The 17163-nt window shown below is 39.2% G+C and overlaps 1 protein-coding gene across 1 annotated transcript in view; it reads right to left on the reverse strand.

Annotated features, from left to right (window-relative positions):
• Positions 1-8339: 8339 nt before the first annotated feature.
• LOC124720302 overlaps positions 8340-17163 on the reverse strand; it is a 54914-nt gene continuing 46090 nt past the window's right edge. The window contains exon 3 of the mRNA XM_047245611.1: positions 8340-10326. Coding sequence (XP_047101567.1) covers positions 10045-10326 — 282 coding nt within the window. The 3' untranslated portion in view covers positions 8340-10044. The remainder of the gene's footprint in view (positions 10327-17163) is intronic.

Consider the following 17163-nt stretch of genomic DNA (forward strand, 5'->3'; position numbering starts at 1 on the left):
GCTGCAGTGCTCATTCTCCTACGTGGTCGATGCACTGAACTACACAACGAAGAGAAAGATTGCATTACACACTTTTGAAGTATTCCTAGTCAACTAAGTACAGGAAAGAAATATCAACAGGTTGTGTTCAAACATTTTTACATGTTATCCACCCCTAGGGGTAATTTACTCCCACAATACTTTTACATATACAAGTAATGCGTTATGTATATACTAAATTTGGTTGAAACTGCTGCAGACATTCCTGAATATACTTCTATGTCAGCATATTTTCACTTCCATCCCTATTGAAGGTACGTGGTTCTTAACCCCACAATGCTGCTTTTCAGACAATACGTGGTATGTGTACTGAATTCAGTTGAAATCGATCCAGTGGTTTGGGATAAGATGCCAAATAGTCATTTTTGTAAATACAGTGCATTAATACAGGATGTCAGCATCTTATCGAAATGCTCTTTTGGGGGTGATAGATGTGCCGGATATGGGCCGTGTGCGCAGTAAGACACATGTTCAACTGGTACACACAGACCTCTTGTGCAGGTCTTTAAAGGCATTTTCAGTTGCCTCCATAACAAACATTACCAGTTCCAGTAATGGGGAGCACTTCAACAGTGTACTCAACAAAATCCTACACATATGTATCCAGCAAGCCAGTTTACAAAAACTGCTGGCTCATATTAAGTTGGATTAGATTAGATTCAATTCAGTTTTCATTCCACAGACCCAAAAAATGAGATGATTTTCATGGGTGTGGAACATGTCAGAATGTATAATATAAAAAAATAAAACATTTGAATATAATACTTACTTACCCTGTTCATTTGTCAGGAGATTGTCAAAAGAAGTGAATTCTTTATAGTAAACTAGAACTGCTAATATTTACAGGCTTAATACGCTGTTAGAATGAAACATTGTTATGCACTATTAATAAATTTATCATACACAAAATACCTAATCATGACTGTTGTGAGCAAGTGCTGTCAAAACAGAAATATAACACATGTTTACTTAAGCTGGTCTAACAGTCCCTGTTAAGATGTTCATCTATAGAGTAGAAGGTGTTACCTATAAAAAAAGTCTTTCAAACTCTGTTTAAACTGTGCTTTATCTGAAACCAAGTTTTTAATGGTTCCTGGCAATTGATTGAAAATGCCTGTTCCTGAATATTGGACTCCTACTTGGACCAAGGTAAATGATTTTAGGTCTTTGTGAAGATTGTTCTCGTTCCTGATATTGATACTATGTATTGAGCTATTGGTTGGAAATAGAGATATATTACTTGCAGCAAATTTCATTAAGGAATAAATATACTGAGAAGCAGTGGTTAAAATACAAGTTTCTACACAATGTTATTGACTTTACGCCACAAGTTATTCTTATTACACGCTTCTGCATGCTAAAAACTTCTTCTCGTTTTGATGAGTTACCCCAGAACATGATCCCGTATGACATAATAAAATGAAAGTAAGCAAAGTATGCGAGTTTTTTTATATTTACATCTGACATCATTCTCACTGCAAATACAGACTTGTTTAGGCGCTTAAGCAATTCTGTGGTATGCCCTTTCCCAACTGAATTTATTATTGATTCCAGGAATTTAACAGTGTCAACCTCTTCAATCTGCATATCTTCGTATGTTATATACCTGCTGGAAGGAATTGCTTACAGATTCTATACTGCATATAGTGAGTCTTTTCAAAGTTTAATGACAGTGAATTTGCTTTAAACCATTTACTGATGTCGGTGAAAATTTGATTAGCAGCTATTTCTAAATCTGTACTTGACTTGCTACTTATTGCAATGTTCATATCATCTGCAGCATCTGGCAATGTAACAGGTGAGAGGCCATTGACGTACACAAGAAAAGGCGATGGACCCAAGATGGAAGCTTGAGGAACATCACATGTAATTAATTCCCAATCAGATGAAGACCAACTGCTTACTGCACAGGTATTTCACAATGACACCGTTGTTTCCTGCTGGTTAGATAAGACTCACAACATTTCACTTCATTGCTGGTGACACCATACTACACTAATTTACTTAAAAGAATGCTGTGGTTTACACAGTCAAAGGCTTGTGACAGGCCATTGAAAATATCAGTAGCCTCTAATTTATTATCTAACGAATTAAGTACATTGTCAGTGGAAGTGTAAATAGCTTTCTCTATATCAGAACCCTTAAGAAACCCAAAGTGTGACTTGGACAATATGTTATTTGCAAAAGAGGCTAACTTCGGCATATTTTAGCCGGTCTGGGAATATTCCACTGATAAGAGATTGATTACATAAATATCTTAAGAAATAACTCGACTCTCATGAGCATTCTTGGATTAACTTTGATGATATGTTATCATACCCAGTAGAATACTTAGATTTTATGATGGATGCTACTACTCTGGGAGACGTGACTGTCATTCCCATTTTACTCACGTTATGTTTAAAGACTGGTATCAGATACTCCATTGCACTGTTCACCGAACCTGATAACCCCAAGCTGTCAGTAACAGAAATGAAGTACTTGTTTAAGAGTGTCACTAACCAACATCCAAATATCCTACAACTGTAACCACACTGGAGTTTACAGGTAAGAAGGAAACTAAAAATAGGAGTATACATTATATAGTAAAGTTATTAATGCCATGTGTTGTGTGGCTTATTTTTATTTTATCAATTCTGAAGGTCCTTGTGTATGTCGCAATGCATAAAATTAAAGACCTACAAAATGATTAAACTCGTTTTCTTTGTAAATGCTTCGCAGTGACTCACTTCTATTAAAAGTGTTCCAAATCATTCTCTCTGAATACATAATATTTTGACTTTATTTTATTTAGATTTGCTTGGCTTGAAAAAGAGACTCAAAGATAACTGTACAATACGTGCAACCACAATGAACGGATATCTGTGGAGAGGCCCAACAAATGCAGTTCTGAAGAGGGCAGCCGTCTGGATGACTGGCTCACCTGACCTTGTCACATTTTTAGACAACTGCCCTCCCCAACTGGAGGGGTGCAGCTCTAATAACATAGCATAGTGATGATTGTGCCCTCTTGTGTGGCAGCCTCAGAGATAAGTTTCCCATCCCAGTCTCTACGCATTAAATCTTGTGAGGAGAGTAACTCTTGCAAGGTCAGTAATTCTTGCGAGAACAGTAACACTTGGAAGTACAATAGCTCTTTCGATGTTTGTTACTATTGTGATGGCAGAAACTGTTGCGAGGACTTTAACTCTTGCAAATATTTAATGGACATATTTGGGAGGGTTTTGAGGTAGTTAGTAGTACATACAGTTTGCAACATGGATCATCAACAGCTGAGTACATTAGAACAACAAAATAGTTTGATGTAATAAATTTGATCAGCGTTTAAGAGGAAACACGAGCAGACTCCATACACGAATCCTTTGACAGCTGATACATTTTCTATGGAATTTTTGGAAGATAGACTAGTTTTCCACACGTAAGTCAAACTATACTATCAAGTGGATTTCTTACAAGCCAAACATTTTTTGCCATTTGGCACACAACATGTTCAGTTATAAAAATTCATTGTTCTTGCACTGAAGAGATAGGTTCCAAGTATTTAATGCAGTCTAACTTCAAACACATGTTCAAGTGGCACTTTGGGAAATGTTGACGACTGGCAGGATTGCAATATAATGTTTTGGGTGACACACATTTCCAAGTATGAAAGCTTCACTTCCAATGCGTAATGCCTATGCCAAGTTTTTGTTCTTATAGCATTAATATTTTATTTTATTCCTTTCTTAAGTTGAGGAAACAGACACTTTAAAAACAATGGTCAACTGAAGTGGGGAAGACATTCCTTCATTGAAAGATATTGTACGTTTTTGATCTTTCATTGCAGGATATTGTGCTTGTGCAGTAATTAAGAATTTGCAGTGAGAGATATCTCTTCACGAAAGTGTTACTGATGAAGAGTTGCCAATAAATGAACATTTTTATATGACAACTCGACTACTTAGACAGTAAAGGCAAGTTGTGTTTTTTTTTTTTTTTGTTAAATCTCATCATTTGTAATGACTATTGTATAAAAGTTAATGGGAACAACATTTCAAAGACTACCCAGTGAAAACTGCAAATTCTTTCAACTTAATCTTTAACATTCCAGTTACATAAACAAAACTTAGTATGTGAAACTGCTCTTTTTTGGTACAGACTGATAAATAAAGCATTGATTTGCAATTGTAATTTTGTCTACATACCTTTCATTTTTCATTGGCTTTGCAGAAAATATGGAGAACACAAGGAGAGAAAAAAAAGTACATTCACACCTAAAATATTTATACTTTATTTTTAGTCTCATTCTACCGGTGTATTACATACATTGTGTCACACTGTTTTTCGTTTCTACTGAAGATATTGTTTAATGTAAAGAGACTTACACTACATTTTCTTACATTAGGTTGTAGTTTTAATTTTGGAAATTTGTGGTAAGGTCTTACGGGATCAAACTGCTGAGATCATTGGTCCCTAAGCCTACACACTATTTAATCTAATTTAAACTAACTTACGCTAAGGAGAAAACACGCACACACGAGGTAGGACAAGTTTCAGTTTTTACTTTTGTCATTGAAGGGCCTGTCATACAGATCTTCAAAAAAGTGGTTTTATAATGTCCATAGCAGCCTATGGTCGTGTTTACGAACTTCCTTCAAAGCAATACAATTCTTCCACAGACTGCATTGTTACTGTCCATTTGTGTCAAAAAATCTGCAGTAAAGATGTCATGCCTGTGTGACTAGCCATTTTCAAGAAAAACATCTTCAATTTGTCCATTGTCACAATTTTAATAGTGACTGCACTCCATCAGGATGTAATTACACTGCCAAGAGTCACAGTTTGCATACAATTTTGAAATCACAATGTATTTGAAAGCCTTCACGTTTCTCTCCATGTGCTGCCTATGTTTACGTCTAAATTGAATTTTTGGTCAGTGCAGTTCAAATGAAATGTCAAATGCAGGTAAGTATTTGTTTTCCACCAGCATTTTCCTGACCGTCTGTTACTCTGCTGGAGTGTCGGACACCCCAGTCTGTGTTTCTCAACACTGGCACACAGTTTGCACTTGAATATTTCAGCAGCTTACTTTTACAAGCTGTAGAGTGCATTTTTGGAGAAATGAAGCCACATTTTTTTTATCTGCCCATTACCTAATAAAAAGTTTCTGAATTTACCTTGAAGTTTCAGTTTTTATGATGAAAAGCAGGAAAAAGTTTTGAAAAGACTTTAAATGAAGTGCAATATTTGCTGGAAGTCACTAAGTACTCTCATTCTTAAATGCTGGATGAATGTAGTCAAGGTAATTTGCATACCACAAATTATACTGCCTCAAGACATTAACAGTTTCTAAATGTAATAATTTTCTTAATGTGTTAAACTTTTAACTTAAGATTATTCCTCTTAATAGATTATGGTAGTTTTAAATTTGATCAGTAATTATTTGAAATACTGAAAATCAAATGTTTGTTGTCCCTGAAAACTGTTAGATAGGTAACCTGCAGCTGGGACTGTGCACCATGAACTGGGTTGGCGATTTAGTAACGTAGATGGAGTCATCTTACATTAATCTGGAACTTGGGCAATTAAGGTCGTGCACAGATTTACTCTGAACGATTCATAATGGTTGGAAGGGCAACAGTATCCATCTACCTTATCTTCCTTCGTCATCGGCATTGTCGTTGTTGCCGTGAGGCACCGTTATACCAAGAGAAAAGGCGCGTCGATCTTAGAGCATGAGATATGATAACCTTAAGCCATTGACAACACACAACGGTCACGGTAGCACCTGATTCCAGAATAGCTGCAGTAGTTAGGATCTACGAACTAACCCCTGTTGACCAGGTCCCCAAAACTTAACTCGTAACGAGATCCCTTCAAAGCAAATTGTCATAACGATCGTCTATAAAGGCTTCGTACAACGAGAAGAAATGTTACATTTTATGGAATAATAACAGATACGACCAAACTGTCTTGTTTCTTCTGTTTTATTTAACATAACTTTGTTCACAGTTTTATTTCGCATTCACAACTCGTTCACCGAAACCCTTTGATGAACAGTTTTCGTTGCTTGACACCAACAGTCAATGATAATGATACAGTTTTTCTCCTTTTCATAAATTGCAGCCCACTCTCCACGATAAATGTCCATTTGTTAGTCTGATTGTATACTTTAGTTATTTAAAACTCGCCCCTATATTTTTTCACTACGCAAAATTAGCACTTCTTTACTTGTTTATTTCTAAGAGTAAACGAAAAAAAATGACGCCGTATCATCGGCTTCGTCGATATAAAGCAAAACACCTTAATATACCCAATTTTACATCTTCTTATAGGATCGGCTACCTTACTCATTAATTTACTACATATTATTTCCAATAACACTAAACAGGTATCGCCGTTATATTTTAATGTATTCAAAAGCATGTTATTATTATTATGACCGACCAAATCGTAACCAGATTGCTCAATAAGTCCTAGAGAAATGCAGTGGAGGCATACCAATTACTCAAGAAATTATGCAAATGAAGGCACTAGAGATAAAGAGGAATATTCCATCTGCAATCATTGCGGGATTGGAAGCTAATACTGGCTGGTGCACACAGGTGATGAAGAGAGTGGGGAACAATGACGGATCAGTGACTTCCTGCAGCGGTTCCAGAAAAGTTAACTTGCATATCAGCTTCATATCGGTAAGCTGCCACACCCGATTCTTTACATCATCATACCTCCTGAATTGTGTGTCGTGCAATGGTACAATTTTGCAGGTATATCCAGTGAAATATGTGGATACTGCCTGCCACATGTGTTGTGAATGGAGTTAACAGTAAGGAAGTAATAAATTAAAACATCACACGTCACGTTTAAGTTTTACTGCGAGAAGAGCAAAAATGAAGTAAACGATACACTTTTTTCATTTCATTATTTTGAAAGGGGCATCAGTGAGAAAGTTTGAAATTATGTGTAAAGTTTGTCGGTAGTCGCTAATTGCTGTCATTTTCAAGTACGAGATGAGTACAGTCTGGGTAATTTTAATGCTACAAGTTACAGTCTCAACACATATACACAGCTTCTACCTGCAATACTTGACTTTGTACATTAAACCTTTAACCTAGGATTATATCCTTTAGGGCAGGCTGTTCCAATGCTGCCCCACGGGGCAAGGGTACCAGTGTCCACCATTCCTCATGCCCACAGGCAGGCGCTGGTGGTGGTGGTGGTGGTGGTGGTGGTGGTGGTGGTGTCATTTGCCCGTGTGGGCCCGTGTCTGCCCAGCTGCCCCCGGCAAGCGGGAATAATCGGCTGTGTCACAGCATTTGAAATTTTTGAATTAAATCAATAATTATACAAACCACTGAAAATCAATTTTTTTTTCTTGGTCCTGGAAGCCATTAGATAAGCAACCTCCAGTTGGGAGTAATGACCATTGCCATTTAGTAACAGAGATAATCAATATAAGGATACGGCACAACTATTTGCCAGTTGTATGGGAAATGCTGAACTGGTGGCTGTTTATTTTGATATGTTACTGTCAATGTAAATGGTGTCAAAAGCGTTCTTATTGGAAGTTCTGGCAACGAAAATTATAGAACAACAGTAATGCATATGCACTAGCAGATGGAAGGAAGTTGTCCTTGCAGGAAACCAGTACCGAAAGAAAACCCGTCTGCAGGATTTATCTTCAGGTGCCTAGAAAGAGTGTGTGACAAATGACCCGATTCTGGATCAGTTGGTCATATGGAACAGAATACGATGCTCTTTGTGTAACAGAAGAAAAATGTAGCTACTGGTTTCTTTCAGGGCACACCTCACCTAGGAAATGGCAGATCTGATAAAGAACAACACTGACCTGGTAATAACTCCTGGTGGTATGGCCTTCACCTACATGCCGTCATCGTGAATTGACCTTTCGAGGCTCACCTGCGACAGCTTTACAGTGAGTGGCATATCTGAGGAGACTGTAACCTCATTCCAGGAGGGAAATTAAAGAAACCCTCAACATGCATGCTGGGTCAGTATAACCTTACTGCCTGAGGAAGTCTCAAGTGAATCTATTATGAGAGGATTCAAAAGCCAATACTGTGGATGGCTCAGATGATAACATACTATGGGATAGTGTCGGGATGAAAAAAATGCGAGAAGACTTACAAATGACAAAGATACCAGTGATACTACAGAAGATGACAGCCTCCGTAGCTGAACGGTTATTGCCACTGCCTTGGTGCGGGAGGACCTAGGTTCACTTCCCAGTACATCTTTACATTTTTTCTGAGTTAGGAAGGTCTGATACGGGGTCCACTCAGCCTTCTTGGAGCCAAATGAGGGGTTGCTCAAATAAGCAGCAGCACCATCCGTATTCATCCACAGCCAATAACAGCTGGAGGAATTGGCAACATGCTGACCAAATGTGCCACAGCCACAGGTTGCTTCTTGTACTGCCTTGCAGGCAGCAGTCTGAACGGGCCTAATCCTTGAGTGGTGTTTACTTACCACACGCTTAGGTAGTAACCAAAAAAGGAAGTTAAGATTAAAAAAATGAACCATTTCTTTTTTTAAATTTATTTCTCCTTATATTATCAAAATCTACACATTAATATATAGCGTAAGTTTCAAATAGGTATAATATTAACTTTTTAGGCAGACACTTTATATCAATAAAACAGTATGTAATTTTGATTAGTCAGAATTTTCTTAAAAATAAAAATTTTTTCAAGGGACCTCTTAAAATAAGGAAAGGTGGAGGAGGGAGTCATCTTATACTAAGGGTTATCTTACAGTTGGGTAAATATGCTAATTCTAGGAATATATCACAGACACGGAGCACCACATACAAAAAATCTTCAGTCTACAACCTGCTCCCGCAGGTGGCAATGTGTAGCTCAGTACTACACAGAAGAAACTTGTATACAAGAAAAGAAAGAATATCACACAGAAAGAGGGTATCATTTCACATCCCTGAAGGCATGCTAAAAATTTTGACAATTCCTTCAACAGTCTGCTACAAAGGATGCAAGTCTTCTGTAAGTGACCAGGGTCACATGTGACTAGTTATATCTTAATACTATTGGGAACCAATAGTAGTTGCAAAAGGTACACACCAATAAAAAGCTGCAGATTACAATTTCTTACATTTTTGCAATAATATTAGCAAGTACAATGAGCAGCTATAACATTTAAAAAAGATCTATCTGTAATCCTAGAAAATAAAATTGTATCTCTAGAACACGAGAAAAAATAAAATAAAAATTTAAAAAATAAATAATAAATTACTGCATCCTAAGAGGGTGTATTGCTAACAAAAATATTCCTAATTGGTAAGTTACAGTCATGAATTGCACTAGACAAAGGTGTTACCCACATAACATTGATAAAAGGCATACTTTCCAGTGTCTGGCTAAGCAGAAAAGTGTGCCTAGTCTGCATCACTGACACATTTTGACCTGTCGCCCGCAGCTCCTGGAAGAAGCAAATACGGTTTTCTTCCAGCTACTGGACGTGAAAACAGAACAGTTGTCCCGGCCGTGCTACCGAAAGTATTCCTCGTAAATACAGTACAAAAAACTGATGTATCTCCGAAAAATGCACGTAAGCTGGTGGCAGCAGTTAATTTGGAGGCAAACGCTATAACAAGCGACTATTAAACAATAATATATTTTGCTAGTGCATACTATATCAACTTTTGCAACATGTGCCCGAGGACAAAACATCAAGTACTGCGAAATCGGTAAACGTTAATAAATGCAGCATAATACAGACAATAAATACTAACTTGTTCTCCCCAATAACAGTAGCACTAGTGCTCACTTCACAAAAACCGCTGGTGCCAGTAATGGGGGGGAAAGTCACTTCATCAGGTGTCCAGTGCCAAATCGCACCCGACACGGTAAACTGAGCCGCTCCGAGACACTCGACATCATTTCCAGTGTACGATTTTGCAACGAGTTACAAACGGCTCGACCTAGTCACAACTCTGTCGCAAGTAATATGACACTTGCCTCACAAGGTCCCGTCAGGCGGGAGTGCCCATTATGACAGTGGCAGTGGCTCGTAGCGCCGGAACACCGGGGAGAGGGCGTGCCCGCCGGCACTGCGCCCGCGCCGCCCTCCCCACCAGCCGCCGTGCCCGTGACCGTGCACGTGGATGCCCGCCCGCGGGTCGTACTGCCGCGGCGGCTTGCTGCCGCCGCCGTCCGCTCCGGAGCTCCCTCCTCCGTTGCCCTCCTTCGGCACCACCGGGAAGCAGCACCACAGGATGAACGCCACGAATGCGACGAACGTCCCTACCAGAAGGATGAAGTCCTCCACAGTCTGAGGGCAGGTGCAAGTTATGTCTCAGTGCACGTTCATTCCTACACACACACACACACACACACATACCGTTCGTTCACAGAACCCCGTAGGTCCCACCGAGGGGGGGAACCTCCGAGGATGTGGAACGAGTCGACAAATACCGAATGTGCAAAATGAAAACTGCGTTCTTAAGGCTTTGTAGCATTTATTGCATTCGATTTACAATCATAAATAATATGTCAAATGAAAGAGCCACTCAAACAATATTTCTTACACATGTTCAATGTCTGCACCACTCGCCACACCGCACACAGAGTCAACATGCGAACTCTTCCCAAACCTCAATTGGTGCGTCTGAAGTAATCGTTGCAACAACTGCTTTAATCATATTTCTTAAGACAAGTCAACGGGATGGTAGCGGAGGCACACGCACTTGATCCTCTGTGAACTCCCGAAGGTAAAAATCACACGATGTCAGCTCGGGCGAATGGGGAGGTCGTGGAAATGAGCTCTGTCATCCAGCCCCTTGCCGCAAATCCTGGAGTGTACAATGTCATTTAATCGATCACGTACTGAGTTGTGCCGGTGAGACGGCACACCACCTTGCTTCCAACTAAAGTGGTGTAGTTCAGCTTCTTCCAATTAAGAAGAGAGCAACAGTTCTAGAGCATAAAGGTAAGAAACTCCAGTTCCAGTTGCTTCAACGACAAAGAAAGGCCCATGAACTTCCTGCTGGGATACTGCAAAAAAAAAAAAATATATATATATATATATATATATATATATATATATATATATATATATATATATATATATATATATATATATATATTCAGTTTTGGAGAATCTCGTTGCAGGTGTACCATCTTGTGGGGGATTTGTTGGCTCTCAGATGCTCACACTGTGTGTGATCACATTTCCACCGAGACGAAATGTCAGTTCATCACTGTACATTTCATGATCCAGAAAATCTTCATTGCCATGCAGACACCCCCCTCCCTCTTTCTTTTTTCTTTGCTAAGTTGGCACATAAAGCATAGTCTGTAAGCTTTAGAGCCTATAACTGCAAACGATAAGGACACAGTTTTAAGTGTCTCCTTAAAACTCTCCACACAGGTGTCACTGGAACTGCTAGTCCATAATTAACTTCCAAAGTGATCTCGGGCTACACGTGGAAGACCCTCACCTGTTCAACATGTTCTTCAGTGACTCTCGATTATCCCATACTCTCCATATGCAAATTGATGACATCACCTGTCACTTAGAGGATTACAGTGGAACTTAAAACAGAATGCACACTGTATTGTAACAACAGATTTGGTGCTTGCAAACAAGTAAAACATAAAAAGCTTTCCATTCGCTCGTCATCCCCTTTGCTACTAGTGCTTTCTAACAAATCGTAGGAAACGGTGGATGCACATGTGCACAAGGATGCAAACAGAACTGTCTGATTTATCTTTTCATTTGATGTATTACTTGTGATTGTAAACTGAATGTAATAAATGCTGCAAAGCCTTAAAACCATAATATTCATTTTGAAACACCCAGTACATCATTAAATTGTAAAAACTTGATCTGTACACTATACTAAAAGGGTCTTCACACATTCCATAATATTGCCAAATCATCAATATATTTGACCATATGAGGACATACATTGGCATACTGTGTGTCCCAATTCTTTGGGGACTGCTCGTGTGAAATTCCAAACTGCAATGCTATTTTGTGGCAGGTTGCGGCATTACAATCGTCGAAGTTTCGACAACAGCCGTGTTGTAGGTCAAAGCAGAGCAACACGCATCCTGGCTGTGCACGTAACGGTACACGTGTGACACTCATCGGAAAATGGTGCTGGAGCAGCAAAGCAACATCAAGTTGGGCACACCAGCCAGTGAAACAAAAAGTGTGTACGGTAGTGATCGTTTAAATCATTCCAGCATTTTTCAGCGATTTACTCAATTTTCTGATGGCAGGGATGACAAAGTTGCACCACGAGCATCAAAGTGGTGTGGACAAAAATGTGCAAAAAATTTCTGAAACTACTGCATCTGATAGATCTTTTCTGCACTACTCACAGAGGAACTGTCAGAAATACCGAAAACTATCGTGCGCCATTTTGACCAAGGATTTGGCAAGAGGACAGTCTGTGCCACACTCACTTTCAGGTGATGAAAAATGTAGCACAATCTGACACTGCAAAGATCTGTTGCAGGCACCCCAAAGTGATACAGATTTTATGAAATAGATTGCAACTGGTGATGAGATGATGTATTTTTTGCAATACGACCCTCTTACACTTTGTAAGCTCTCTCTTCCACACCAATGACCCATCCCACGAAGTGGGGGCTGTACATGAGTTTTTGGCCAGCAAACAGATCACAGTCCTGGATCTCCCAATGTATCCACTGGATTTGGCCCCAGCTGACTTCTGTTTGTTTCCAAAATCTGAAGTTGGCAATGAAAAGGAAACAATTAGGACAGAATTAAGGACATTCAGGGTCACCTTACCACAGTACTACGTGCAATTTCAAACAAGGACTACAGTGACTATTTCAAAACATTTAAAACAATTTCAGAGCTGTGTGCTGATTCAGGGGAGATTATTTTGAATAAACAAAGTGATTTTGTGTACATAATCCATGGCTTTTCGTTTTCAAGCTACAGTCCTAATGGAACTGGCACACGCTGTGTTCAGTCAATACCAGACATATTGACATGCAGTATGTTGGCCCCAAAAATAATCATAGTATTATCAATATGTAATTGGCATGTGAGGTCAAGTATTGATGTTTTGACAATATTCGCCATACAGATAGTGACAGAGCTTCATGAAACAGCCATATAGCATTGGTGTACACTGTTTATGTTTCCAGTCCATATTTGAACATATTGTACCACAGATTGTTTTTAAAGTAGTCTTTGAACACAAAACAGTTTTAATTGGCCACTGCATGGGTACTCATTGAATTTGCCACTTCAGGACAGTCTACAGAGGATTCACCATGATATTGCTTCTTTATTAATTTGAAACCATAATATTTGCTTGTCAAATTACACGTCACATACAAGGTGTTAGAAACAGTCTGACAAGCTTGTCAGGGTGTTTAGGGTACATTGTGCAGAGAAGTAACTATTAAGAAAGAAATATGATACACTGTGCCATTTCTGAGTTTATTACCATTGAAGTTAGCCAATCAGGCTGTTGTGTGTGCAAATTCATACAGCCCTCCAGATACAATGAGCGTCTGTTGCTCTCATAGCATATATGATAGCGCACGAGACTGGTCCGTCTTTGGCTTGGGTTTGATCCTTAGTACCATCCTATGTCCAATTTTTGTATCGCTCTCTTGTTTGGTCTCGGGAAACCAAACAAAGAACATGTTTGGTGATACCATCTCTGGCTACTCACTTGAATTTGTGCACGTAACGACCTGATTGGCTAACTTCAATGCTAGTTAATTCAGGAACAGTGCACCGTATCTAATTTTTTTCTGAACAATTGTTTCTCAGCACAACACACCCTGCAACACCGTTACAAACTTTTCAGGCTCTTTCTAACCACATTCTAAATGCAATGACTAGTAAGATGTCTGCAAAATCCACGTCAGTGTCAATAAATTCTCACAAAACAAAAACAAAAAAAATTAAGTTAAATGACTGAATATATCCTTGCAGGGCAGATACAACTGCTTCAGAGGTTTCCGTAACAATTTTGTTAAATATGTCTGCCGATATTACTGCTCTAAACTACAACCACTCAAATAACAAGGAATCTCTCTGTTAGTCCTAAGCTCTCGTCAACTGTGATTTCCTCTCTCATTAACATATTTTGCTTCACTATTTTGTCATATCAACATTAATAACATGTCCTACGATGGAGGACTCACCTCGAAAGGAGTTCACGAAATCTTTCGGACCGTGGTTTTGATTTCAGTCAGTAAACTAACATATGACAAGCTGTTCTTAGATCCACAACCTCTTTTTCATTGTTTTATATTGTTCTTTCCCCCACCCCCATGAATCATGGACCACACCATGGTGGAACGGCTTGTGTGCCTCAACGATGCAGATAGCTACACCTTATGTGCAGCCACAGTGGTGGGGTATCTGTTGAGAGGCCAGACAAATGTGTGGTTCCTGAAGCAGTTGCATAGGGCAACAGTCTGGATGAGTGATTGATATGGACTTGTAACATAAACCAAAATGGCCTTACTCTGTTGTTACTGTGAACGGCTGAAAGCTAGGGGAAACTGCAGCCATTATTTTTACTTACTGTGGACGGCTGAAAGCAGAAACTACTGCTATTATTTTTACTGAGAGCATGCAGCTTTACTGTAAGGTTAAACAATGATGGTATCCATTTGAGTAAAATATTTCAGAGGTAAATAGTCATCTATTCGGATCTCTGGGCAGGGACTACTCAGGAAGATGTCATCGTCATGAAACCTACGTGTCAGGGTTTGGAATGTTAATTCCCTTACTCGAGCAAGCAGGTGAAAAAAAAAATGAAAAGGGAAATGGATACAGTGAGAACAAGCATTGGATAGTTTGAAGTTAGGTATAGTGGGAATTAGGTAGAATTAGCAATGGTACTTCTGGCCAGGTGAGTACAGGTTTATAAATACAAAATCAAATAGAGAAAGTGCAGGAGTAGGTCTAATGATGAATAAGAAAATAGGAATGCAGATAAGCTACTAAGAGCAGCATAGTCAATGCGTTGTCACAGTCAAGATAGACACTAAGTCAACACTACCAAGTCAACACTACCACAGAAGAGAAACTTTATATGCCAATTACCTTCACAGATGATGGTGAGATTAAAAAACATGATGAAACAAAAGACATTATTCAGATACTTAAGGAAGAGGAAAATTTAACTATGACGGGGATGGAATTCAGTAGCAGGAAGAGGAAGGAAAGGAAAAAATAGGAAGTGAATGTGGACTGAGTTTACAAATCATGAAAGAAGTTTGTACATGTGGAAGAGACCTGGAGACACTGGAAGGTTTCAGACTGATTACATAATGATACCACAGAGATTTTGGAACCGGATTTTAATCTGGGGCAGATACAGACTGATCACAGTTTATTGGTTATGAGCTGTAGATTACTGAAGACACTGCAAAAAGATAGGAAATTGAGAAGATGGGAGCTGGATAAATTGTAAAAATAGATGCTGCTGTGAGTTTCAGAGGTGGCATTAGGCAATGATTGACTGAAAAATAGGGGAAAGAAATACAGTGGGAGACAAAGTGATTGCTTTGAAGACAAAATAGTGAACACAACAAAAGATCACATAGGTGAAAAGAAGTGACACAGTAAAAATCTTTGGATATCACAGAAGTTGAATTCTACTGATGAAGCGAGAAAATATAAAAATGCAGAAAATGAAGCAGACCAGAGGTATTACAAATATTTAACAAATGAGATAGGCAGGAAGTGCAAAATGGCTGAACAGGAAAGTCTAAAAGAGAATGTATGGATATAGAAGCAAATACAATTAGGGGAAAGACAGATACTGCCAATAGGAAAATTACAGAGGCATTTAGAGAAAAGAAAAGTAGTTGTATGAATATCAAGAGCTCAGGTAGAAAACCACTTTAACCAAGGAAAGGAAATTTGGAATGCGGAAAGAGTATATAGGTGGGCTATAGGGAAACAAACTAGAAGGCAGTATTATAGAAAATGAAACTGCCAAAGACAGAGATGAGATGGGACACATTATACTGCGAGAAGTATTTAACAGTAGCAAAAGATCTAAAGCAAAGCAAGGCCTTGGAGTAGGAAACATCCCCACAGAATTGCTGACACCCCCGAGAGAACCAGCCACGACAAAATCATTCCACCTAGGGTGCAAGATGTACCAGACAAGTGAAATACCTGCAGACGTCACATATATGAGTGTTGTCTATTTAGTCGGACATGTATATAGTATATCTGTAGGCACGACTGCCTCGATTACTTGAGTGCTGATGCTTGAGCCTCTCATGAGAATATAGGACTCACTGCAAGCAAGTTGGCGAATGCTCAGTGGACACTACTAGTGTGCGACAAGCTGAGAACTCGGTTAGGACAGAAAATGTGTCCATACGGCTGAGTCAGTTAAGGCAACCACTCATGTTAAGCAGAAGATTCTGGTTCAAAGCCCTGTTTGGCACAAATTTTCAACTTTCACCATCAAATTATTTTGATGCCTGATCACAGCTGGAGTCTGCATCTCCTTCGAAATTTGACATTTACAGCTGCTGTATTAAACAACAGTGTATGTGTCTGTTCTGTTGGACATGTCCGACAGAAAAGACACGTGCGAGTGCATGCGCGCCTGCACACTCTCACAATTTTCTGGAGTATAGCCTTGTATGGAAGTGAAAATTGGATGATAAACAGCTCAGACAAAAAGAGAATAGAAGCTTTTCAAATTTGGTGCTACAGAAGAATGCTGAGGATTAGATGGGTAGATCACGTAACCAATGAGGAGGTATCAAGTACAATTGGGGAGAAAATAAATTTGTGGCACAACTTGACTAAAAGAAGGGATCAATTGTTACAACACATTCTGAGACATGAAGGGATCACCAGCCTGGTATTGGAGGAAAGTGTGTGTGTGTGTGTGTGTGTGTGTGTGTGTGTGTGTGTGTGTGTGTGGAGGGGGGGGGGGGGGGGGGGGGAGTCGGACCAAGAGATCAAGAGATGGAGATGAATACAACAAGCAGATTCAAAAGGATGTAGGTTGCAGTAGTTATACAGCGATGGAGAGGCTTCTACGGGATAAAATAATGTAAAGAGCTGCATCAAACCAGTCTCAGACCGAAGTTTACAAGAAAGACACCTGTAGATAATAAAATTGTGGCACAC

The sequence above is a fragment of the Schistocerca piceifrons genome, chromosome 11 (assembly GCF_021461385.2).
Source record: "Schistocerca piceifrons isolate TAMUIC-IGC-003096 chromosome 11, iqSchPice1.1, whole genome shotgun sequence".
NCBI lineage: Eukaryota > Metazoa > Arthropoda > Insecta > Orthoptera > Acrididae > Schistocerca > Schistocerca piceifrons.